This window comes from Excalfactoria chinensis, chromosome 3 (genome assembly GCF_039878825.1).
Source record: "Excalfactoria chinensis isolate bCotChi1 chromosome 3, bCotChi1.hap2, whole genome shotgun sequence".
NCBI lineage: Eukaryota > Metazoa > Chordata > Aves > Galliformes > Phasianidae > Excalfactoria > Excalfactoria chinensis.
Genome location: NC_092827.1, coordinates 66,370,392 through 66,381,047, shown reverse-complemented (window position 1 = coordinate 66,381,047; position 10,656 = coordinate 66,370,392). Strand labels below are relative to the sequence as shown.

Genomic DNA, 10,656 nt, shown 5'->3' with positions numbered 1-10,656 from the left:
GGACCGCGCGCTGGCCGCAGACTGAGCCGTGTGCTATCGCGAGACTTGGCGCGGCCGTCGCCCTGGCAACCCGCCGCCGCCCCCGAGTGACTGCGCAATGCGGCCGCGGCGGCGCTTGTCCCTCTCGGCGGCCCGTCGGCAGCGACGCTGTTGCCATAGTGACAGCGCGCCCGTTGGACCTCCCGCGAGCCTCCCCTCGCGGCGGCTTCGTCCCGCTCCCCCATGCATTCAAGAGGCGGGGACGCGCCCCGAGCCGCCGGCGGTGCCCCGCTGTAGGATGGAAAGCGAGGGCGACTGTCGTTCGTGGGGAGGGAGCGAAGACGCTGAGATCGTCTGCCAAAAGCGTCTGTTTAAGTCCAGGTTGCCTCAGTGCCTCGTCCAGGTGGCGTGCAGTCACCAGCACTGCGCCTTCCCACTGAATAGGAACGAACTGTGTGTCTGGAATACAGCCGGCGGCTCCGCTGCGCAGGTAAGGCCGCAACAACCTTGTAGCACTTAAAGCAGCTTTCCGGTACCCAAAAGGAGGCCTACAGGGAAGCTGGGGAGGGACCTCTTAGAAGCGCATGTAGCAACGGGACAAGGGGAAGTAGTTTTAAACTGGAAGAGAGTAGATTTAGACTAGGCATTAGGAAGAAATTCTTTGCTGTGAGGGTGGTGAGACACTGAACAGGTTGCCTGGCAAAGTTGTGGAAGCCCCGGCCCTGGAAGCATTCAAGACCAGGCTGGATGGGGCTCTGAGCAACCTGGTTTAGAGGGAGTTGTCCCTGCCTATAGCAGGGGGTTGGAACTAGATGATATTAAAGGCCCCTTCCAACCCAAACCATTCTATGATTCCATGTCAAGTGGTATGGGACACATTGTTGGCCAGCTGGAGGCAGCTGCTCAGCTGTATCCCTGCTTCCTGCCTGTCCCCAGCCTACTTGCTGGAAGTTGGCGTGTCAGAACTGCAAAATGAGAAAGCCTTGACACCAGCAGCACTGTTCAGCAATGGCTGAATATTTCACGTTATCTACATATAGCCAAATTAGACACAAAACCTAGAATAACACCATGCAAGCTGCTACAAGGAAAGTTTACTTCATCCCAGTACAGCTATGTTGTAAATTATTAAGAGATTTTGGAACAATGAAAGAAAATGAGTTTGAAACAGTTTTGTTAATTTTTCAAACATTCTCCGTTTGTAATTTTGCATTGTTTGTAACTTTATTTTGAAGTGACTCATTTTTCCACGTACGTTTTGTCAGCCATTACGTTTGTTAGGACATCGGCACTCAATTTCTGCACTGTCATTTGGAAGTAAAATCAATCCACTTCTCGTCTGCTCAGCTTCCCGTGAGCATGTGATAGTGTGGAATGTTGATGAATGCACACAGAAACTGCGAAGAGGTAGCGTATTATTTACAGAGCATGTATATTACATATATATATATATATATGTATATATATATACAATAGAAGTGAAGTGAAGGCAGTCACTCACCACCATCTACAAGCCCAGCAGTGCGAGAACAGTTTCTCAACAATGATCGCCTTAGCAAACAAACCTCCAACACCTTCTTCTTCCACTACTGCTTCTATAATAACCTGCTGTTTCTGAGGAGAAGGCACTAGCCTCTCGGATCCAACGATCCTAAACGTGACAGCGCTTTATTTCCTGGTTGCCCTCCCCCAGCCCAAAGCGCAGTCCGACTTTACCCGACCCGAATAGCCGGCGCGCTGCCGAGCTGGCAGGGAAGGGAGCTGGCCATGGTTCTGACCCGCAGCTGGGGCTTGGGCTGGGCTCAATGGAGGCAGTTGGGAGTTTGAATGGACTGAAACTTATAGGAAGTATGAAAGAGATCAAGTCATGGCTCACTAGAGCCCCAGTGACACGCTGTCCTAAAAATATTGTTATAGCTTTATGATTGAGAGGCTTAATGGCCCTCTTTTTGTGTCACTGTTGTGGAAGAGTCATGTAGCTCATCACTGTTAAAAATGATGTCGGTTTGCCTATCATTTTATGTGTAGAAATTGTGTTTCATACTCTGCCACACCGAATGTGGAAAACTACACATTATGAAAAAAAACACTTGTAAAGAAATGAGAATGTTTTAAATACTTTGATAATGAATGCCATCGTTACACTTTAATCCATATAAGTGTAACATAGAGTATCAGGGAATGATTCAGCGAGTGGGCATGAAATTGGACTAAGAATTCAGGGGAAACAAACATGGAAGTTAGTTAGAGTCAGTTAGTGGAAGATCAGTAGACAGTCTGTGTATATTTAATACAAAGACATTTGAAAGCCACACTCACTGCTGCTAGATTTCTTTTTTCACCTTCTGTCTCTGTCCACAGGCTTTTCAGCAGATGCTGTGTAGGCTGTCTCTGCCCAGACTGCTCTCTGTGCAGTCTCGGACAATTTTTTTTCACCTTATTTTTATCAAATGTGTCAGGAACTTGAGTTCTTTGTGCGATTCATCCCACCATGCTGATAAATTCTGACACATAAATCTGTTATAGAAAGACTCCACAACATCTAGGGTAAAACCTAGAAAAAAACATCTGTAGCTGTTGTGGCTGTGTTCTGGTTAATTCGCTGTCAGTGGAATCCTAAGACTTGATAAGATGTCCAAAATCCGTGCACACTGTTGAAGGCAGCATCATAAATTGTGGATCTAAAAAACCACTGAGATGAACATAATGATGTGGTAATATGAGGGATGAAAACTGAGCCTGTTCTCAAAGCCAGTCTTATCATCTTACTATGCAATGGTTTGCAGTGGCTGAAATATTCATCTGGAAGAAATATTTTTCAAACCTGTGTTTTGCTGGGTTTGAATCAGGATTTCCAGTCTCCAAAATGAACAAGGCACTACTAGGTTCTCTGGACATACCATCCTGCTACAAAAATTCTATCCTTGATATTAGTGAGATTTGATATACACACTTAGTGTTGCAGAGAGTACCAGACATGGTCTAGGCAAGAAGGTAGATGGAGAATTCTTACTGGTATATAGTTCTGTGCTTTGCTTTCCAATAACCTAGACTGATTGGACTAGATGGTCTTCCAACCCAAACTATTCTATATTATTAAATGGTGGCTTACTCTGTATATTTTCCCAACAGATACTGGTATAACTGTGTTGGTAGATAGCTGTTATGTAATGTTTCTGAGGATCTAGCTGCATCAGAGTTTTAGATTTTGCTAAATCTCAGTAATAATAAAATTGCTGCAGGGTTAACACCTCGAGGAATTATTATTGGAACTCTTCTGAGATTGGTGGTTCATGTAAGATTTAGTCCAGATGATCAACAAGTGGCAGTATGTGCTGGAAATCGAATCTACATGTTAAGTGTAAAGGTGAGATACCATTCTTTGTAGCCACAGTGCTGTTGTTTCTTAAAGTTTATCACTTTCAATAAAGTCACAGTGTGGTAATGTTATGCATTCATATTCTCATTTAGAAGAAAACAAATAGAAATGAATGCTTGATAGCACTATCAAGTGATATGCCATAAAAATGTTGATGTTAAACAATATCTGAACATTCTAAAACATCTGAAAAATTAATCCTTTATCACTTGCTTTGAAAAAGCAAATGCAACATGTGTTTTCTGCCAGCAAAATGGTATACAGAGCTACATTTGACTTAAGAAAAATGTCGTTGAATTTGTAATTTGAACCTAAGTCTGATATTATTTTTAGCAATAATTCTTAGTTATTCAGACCTTGTATTAATTGCCATTTTTGTTTTGAAATCTATTTTGCTTTTATTTTGACTTATCATAGAATGAAGCTATACTAGTTGAATTGAATGGCCACCTAGCTCCAGTGACTGCTGCTGAGTTTTGCACATGGGAGAAAAATATGCTTATATCAATTTCTGAAGACAGAAGCTTTAAGGCAAGGAAATTCTTGAGCTGTGCTAAAATAATAATAATAATTAAAAAAAGAATTAGTGAATTTTTGAATTCATATTGACTTTTTTTTCTCTAAAAATATTTGATGAAAGTTAAGGAAAAGTCATCTTTGCTATTCTTTGCTATTATAGAGACTAGAGCTGCTTTTTTTTTTTTTTTTTTTTTTTTTTTTTAAGAATTGCTTGCAAAGTTATTGTAAAAATTAATTATTATTATTTTTTTAAATGACATTGGAGTTTTTTCATAGTCAAAACAGTAGTGAAATGTTAACTTTGGTGATTTTTATTACCTGGCAAATAAACTCTGGCACTTATTGATTAAACAGAGCCCAACATGAAAAACAAGAAAACAAATCAACCAAACCTCTGGAAAACAACCTTGCTATATTGCATCACTTTCAGTGGCTGCATATCCCCGTTTTCACCACTTGATGGCCTTTAAAAGTTTGTGTTTTCCTTAAAGATCTAAGTAGGTGCCTATCTTTTTTTTGTTTTTCCCTAAAGGTATGGGACTATTCCACTGGACTGTTAATATATCAGTCAGGAGTATTTACAGGTAATTTTTCCTTTTTTATACTTTTGCATAGCAAAATATATCAATCTGAACAATAAAATAATTATATAGGTGTTTAGTTGATCTAGTAAAATTATTTATAGTAAACTATATGCTAGCATATATTTTTTTCTTTAAAGTGGGTAGATAGTTTCAGTGTCTTTTCATAAACAGTTCTTTGTACAGAATGTGCATTTAGCTTTTGGCATTTACTGAGATGTGCAAATAGTTCTACTGTCTATGTGCTTTTTTATGTTTTGTATTGGAAATGAAAAGAAATTCTTTAAGTGTTTCATATGTAGGTTTATTAGCAGGGTTTGTAGTTGAAGGCATACATAGACTTCATAGTCAAAAGCTACCTTTTATAGAAAGATGAGAACAAAAGGAGAGGAGGACAAACAAGCACAGCAAGGACAGCCCTCTCCAATAGAACTTTTCCTGAAAGTAACTGTGTGGTTTTCACCAGAACCTGTTTCAATCCTGTGTTGGTTGTTCTTGCTTATGGTGTAGGTTGAAGCGCACTGTGACTGGGGGCAGGAACTAATGGGAACTGGTTGTTAAGCTTTGTGCTTATCTATTATTAGATGCCTCAAAGCAAAAGGAAAGCTTAAACCATATGATAGGAAAGGAGAGGAAGAAGGGATGTCTCCTGCCTGATTACCTATGGCAGTTGCTTTGATGGAATTGGTTTGTATGTGGAGGGCCATGAGAATAACAGTAGCTGAACTGCCAATAGGGCTCTGAAAAACATTGCTATTTAAGCCTTGGTGAAAGGGTGCAGCAAACCACTGCCTCTGCAGTGTGGATAGCAGGTTACCAAAAACCACAGCCATACCAGTTTGGGAAGGCAGGCTACAGATCTAGAAATAGAAAACTCATTGCAATTAAAAAAAAAAAAAGTGAAGATCCTTTGCCTTAGGGGTTTTTTTTTGTCTTATTTTATTGTGTTTTTACCTTTCTTTATAAGTAGGAGCTATCAATTTTGAATAACATTTCTGATTCATGTGTACTCTGGAACTAATTGCAAGATTTTTGGAACAGGATTTCCTTTGCTAAGTCTGCTAGTTGACGAAGAAAAGAGACAGATCATCACTGGATCTGCTGAAGGACAGGTAGTAGACATAAAAAATAATCTCTATGTGACAAAATAGTTCACTATCATTTTTCGATCATGAAGCTTCTCAATTTGCATACAAGTTTTGAAATGCTACAACAATTATTTTAGCAAACAACAATATAAAACCTTTATTACAGAATGCTAACTTTTTTCTCAAAACCATAATACTTTTTAGAACTGCAATCAATAATATGTACACTGAGGTGCTATAAGTATCTGTTTTAAAAGAAAAAATATGAAAAGCAGGATTCTTGTTTTTTGGCCAAGGAATAAAACACATGGCCATAAATTGGAGAGGCCATGATTTTACCATGGTGGAGTTCTAAGAAAAATGTAATGAATGTCCTTTGAGCATTTGATTTCTTCTTTAACTAATGTTAGGAATATATTAATCAGATTTTTTTCTATGGCATATAAAGGCTATCTTCCTTCTGTGTAACTGTTCAGTGGATCATGAAGAAAATTAAACATGTAAATATAGTTAGGTATAAAGATAGAGGCATTAATGAAATTAACTTATGTGGCTCATTAAGCAACTGTATGCAGCTTACCCAGGATTTTTAATGGTAGGATATAGACTGTGAGGAGTTTTTTTTTCCAAGACATAGACATATAGGAATTAGACATGCTGTTCAAATTGACAATGACTACTAATATACTAAATGCTAATAATGAAAAAATCTTTGATAATTTTGGAATATAGATGGATATAATGTAATTTCAGGTCCCAGGTAAGATGAATAAAAATTCATTAGTTACATAAACAGTTTTCAATACTGAACCTCCAGCTCATATTTGTATAATTTTATTGCAGTTGCTTTTCTTATGTTTTCTTTCAGCTTTGGATCTTCAGTTTAATCAGTGATCATAATTACCGTTGTGTGACACGTATTGACTTAAAGAAAGAGCAAGAGAAATTCTATAATAAAATCTGGAAATCTGAAGAAGAATTAGGTAGCATAGTGCTTCTAGAATGCTGGTTTTGCTATATTTCAATTGTTATTGACTACTGAGCATGTGTCTTTTATGCCGTGAAAATTTAGTGTACATGATAGAGTTTTGAATCTCAGACAGTCAAATGGAATCTTTTGCTAGAGCTGATATGAAGCTGGGGATTGGCATAAAGGGAGGAATTATGCATACATGTCTCTAATAACATCTTGTACAATCTATCTGCTTATACATCATTGCATGATGTCTTCAGTGAGAATAGAATCAATTCCTAAAAAATTAATCAGTTGTCTAATTGGAGTACCATTTCTCAGTTACCTTTGAAGCTTCTAAGAATCTTTTATGTTATGCTTTGTTATGTTATTTTACGTTTTGCTATGCTGCTGTTTTACACTCATATCAGAGCCCTCCCATGATATATTATTTAATGGACAGTGGTATTTTTATTGGCATAACACTGAGTACTTATAAACCTTTAATGATTGCACCTCAGCAAGGTGATTCTCTGGCTCAAGATATCTCCATCTTTTGAAATGGAAAGATAGTGTGGTCTTATTTCATGTTATTGTACTACATTACTTTTAATTCACTCTTAAATCCTTTTTGTTTGCCTTATTTCATTGTTTCATTGACTGATGACACTGCTAATTGGTTTTCTTCAGGTGAAAGACAAAATGCTTCTGAGCTTTGCAAAACAAGCAGCATGAAACCAGAGGGGCCAGTGGAAGCATCATTGCCTGTTCTCCTAATTGAACACTGTGACTATTCAGTATGTTTCCATAAGGAAGAAAATGAGTAAGTCCTTTAGAATACCACCAAGTAGTTGTCTGGAATCTATTCTCAGGAGTTCCTATTGGTTCTTAGGTTATTTTCACTGCATCAATTTTAATTGAAACTTTTTCCTTTGAACTGCAGATTTTAAAAATGCATTTAAAATCTTCTGTGGGGTAGCTTGTTATTTTTGTCATATTGGAATCTAGCTAGTACTACTGTGTCTTATATAATAAAAAAAAAAAAACAACAAAAAAACCCTTCTCTATCAAACTCAGGTACATGTTCTTGTTTTTGTGTTTTTTGTTTGTTTTTTTTCTAATAGATCCTGTGTCCAGAATAGAAGCTATTTTTGGATAGGAACCTCTACTGGCTTGTTATTAATAAATTCAGCAAACTTGGAATTGGAAGCCTTTTTATGTTACAAAGGTATAAATAGAAAATGTTTGGCTACAATCTAATGTGATTGCTTTTCTTTGTCACCTGATATAAATAAGAATTAGTTAATACAGCAAAAATTGTTTTTAATGTTTTAATTTATCAATTAATTTTACTATGTTTTTCTGTACTGATGACTTGTTTCAGAACATGTGTCAGTACTAGATTTTTGTAGTAGTTAGTTATGAATTCTTATTCAATTTAGCAACCTAACTACTAGGCATGTTATTCTACTCATACCTTCACAATGTGGCTGTAAGCTGGAAGGATATATACTGAAAACAGTGGGCTATGATGGTGTCAAAACAACGTGAGTAAATTTTTTCCCTTTTAAATGTAAATACATCTTTTACCACTGTGTTCTTTTTTGGTAAAGATTACAGTGGCCTCAGTGTTCGATTTGCTAGATCGTGTTCATTAATGAAGAAAGCAGTTAATGGAAAGGTGAGTATATAGTTAGCATTTATTTATTGAATGTTTACATTTCCAGTTATTTTTTATAAACATTAATTCTGAATTTTGTGTACAAATTATGTACGTGTACACTTATTTATTCAAAATATGAATTACAGAGTTATTTCTCTGGAGATGATTCTTTAAGGAGATTTCTAGTTTTAATAGCTGGGTAGTTTTAAAGCTCTCAGAATTTGAATACTATCTGAAGTGACTAGAAAGCAAAAGGTGAATTGTTTTTCATGGTGTTTGGCGTGTACCTTGAATGTCAAGAGTGACCACTGTGGCAGCAGAGGCACTGTCTTATAGGAAAAAAAGGTAAAAATGTTACACTTTTTTTTCAAGCAGATGTTGGGATGAACTTCTGAATCCTTCCAAGAGATATGCAAAAACTGAGTTGTGAGAAAATTTCAGTGGAAAATCAACAGAAGAGCTTTTTAGGAAATGAAATATATACATATGATATTATATATAAGCACCCTAGGCATATTTTGAAGGACAGCATTAAGCACTTTTTAATGTTTAATGCTGTGAGACCAAAACTATGGATATCTTTGAGTAATTTTCATAAACAAAAAAACAGTTTTATTCTCAATTATAAATACTTTTGCATTAGAATTTAAATTGTGAAGTACATGGAGTACTATTTTACAGTGTAATTACTGCAGGTTTTATGCTTGATCACCTCAATCTTTGAAGACATGATTGCTGTGCTGGAAGTTAACCCTGCTTTGTTGGTGACATCTCAGCAGAGTGGTATTTTTACAAGTGGAAATGAGGAGAGTTTATCAGTCATTGCCAGGTACAGAATAACTTAAAATATTCTTTTCTTCAAAATTAGATAATGCATTTCTTTTTCTGACACTTAAGTCTATCACATTGTTTTGTACAGTGTTATTTTCTGACTTGGATTAACTTTACTTGTTTTCCTGTCATGCTTTTTTGCACTGAGTGGGAGAAGTTACTAAATTGCAGAATGGTTGAGACTAGAAGGGGCATCTGCAGGTCATCTGAGAGGTACTTTCTAAAGCAGGGACACTCAGAGCAGGGTGTTGAGGCCCAAGTCCAGTTTGCGTTTGAGTACCTTCCAAGAGGAGACTCTGCAGCCTTTCTGAGAAACCTGTACCAGTGTTTGGTCAATTGAACAGTGAAGAAATGCTTTTTGGTAGTTAGCTGGAACCTTGTGTTCCATTTTGTGAACATTACTTCTTTTCCTGTCACCAGACACCACTCTTTTGCGCTGTACCTTCAGGTACACATTAGAAAGATCCCTGCTGAGCCTTCTTTTCTCTAGGCTGAACAGTCCAAACTTTCTTAGTCTTTCCTCACAGGAGACATATGACTGTGTCTTCATTGTCTTTATGGTTCTTTGCCAAACTCTCTCCAGTAGTACAATATCTCTCTTGCACTGGGGAATGTAGACTTGAACATTAAAACTGAACAGAGGGGAAGGATCACCTCCTTTCACCCGCTGGCAGCACTTCTTGATGCATTCCGTGGCACCACTAGCCATCTTTGCTGAAAGAGCACATTGCTGGTTCACTTCCTGTAGGGGTCTACCAGCATCCTCAGATCCTTTTCTGGACTTGCAGGTCCCCTGCATGTAATTGGGGCCTGGAGTTTTTCCTCCCTATGTGCAGGACTCTGCACTATACCCTGTTGAACTTGTTGATGCTTTTGCCAGCCCACTTCTCCATCCTGTCTCTGGATGGTTGCACAATCCTCTGGTGTATCATTCACTTCTTCCAGTTTTGTGGTTTCCTCTGTAGTCTTGATGAGGACACACTCCACCTTCCAGATTATTAATGCAGATATTGAACAGGACTGGTCTCAGGACTGATCCTTGAAGTATTCCACTAGTGATAGGCCTCCAGCTAGACTCTGTGCCACCTATCACCACCCTCTGGGATGTATGCCAGTATTCAGCTCTCTTGCTGTGTGTTCCTCCAGCCCATACTTCATCAGCCTCTCTATGAGGATCTTATGGGAGACAGTGGCAAAAGCTTTCTAGTCCAGGTAAACCATATGTACCACTTTCCTCTTGTCTACAAGCTAATCATTTCATCACAAAAGTTTATAAAGTCAGTGAACCACAGTGACAATTCTCAATGATTGTCTGGTCTTTCATGGGCCTGGAAATGGCTTCTGTGAGAACACTGAAATTTTAAATCATAGAAAAACCTGCTGTCTTTAGCGAAGTGAAGTGAAAATGTCATGTGTACTTTCACACAAATTAGTAAAAATAAGTTTTGACACTTTTTATCCATTGCATTTATCAATATGTATATATATTTTTTTAACTTAGGTGTCCTCTGTTGCCAAAATCTCCATTGTGTACAAATTTAAATAAAAAACGTCTGAGTAAAACAGAAGGTGAGTGTAAAAAATATCTTGATATGAATTAATAAAGGCATGTTTTTATAAACTGAAACAGACTCAAGTGTCTTATTCTTATATATTTCTTGAGT

The 10,656-nt window shown here is 37.7% G+C and overlaps 1 protein-coding gene across 3 annotated transcripts in view; it reads left to right on the top strand.

Moving 5' to 3' along the window:
• Window positions 1-84: 84 nt before the first annotated feature.
• The window catches only part of WDR27 (WD repeat domain 27), a 90,748-nt gene continuing 80,176 nt past the window's right edge, over window positions 85-10,656 (top strand). For 2 of the 3 annotated variants that reach the window (XM_072332355.1, XM_072332357.1), the window contains exons 1-12: window positions 167-469; window positions 1,245-1,386; window positions 3,222-3,346; window positions 3,776-3,889; window positions 4,410-4,461; window positions 5,500-5,570; window positions 6,415-6,529; window positions 7,189-7,321; window positions 7,623-7,726; window positions 8,112-8,179; window positions 8,857-8,990; window positions 10,494-10,561. In XM_072332355.1, coding sequence (XP_072188456.1) covers window positions 278-469; window positions 1,245-1,386; window positions 3,222-3,346; window positions 3,776-3,889; window positions 4,410-4,461; window positions 5,500-5,570; window positions 6,415-6,529; window positions 7,189-7,321; window positions 7,623-7,726; window positions 8,112-8,179; window positions 8,857-8,990; window positions 10,494-10,561 — 1,318 coding nt within the window. In that variant the 5' untranslated portion in view covers window positions 167-277. Of the gene's footprint in view, window positions 470-1,244; window positions 1,387-3,221; window positions 3,347-3,775; window positions 3,890-4,409; window positions 4,462-5,499; window positions 5,571-6,414; window positions 6,530-7,188; window positions 7,322-7,622; window positions 7,727-8,111; window positions 8,180-8,856; window positions 8,991-10,493; window positions 10,562-10,656 lie in introns of all 3 variants that reach the window. The other variant, XM_072332356.1, reaches the window with a different exon arrangement.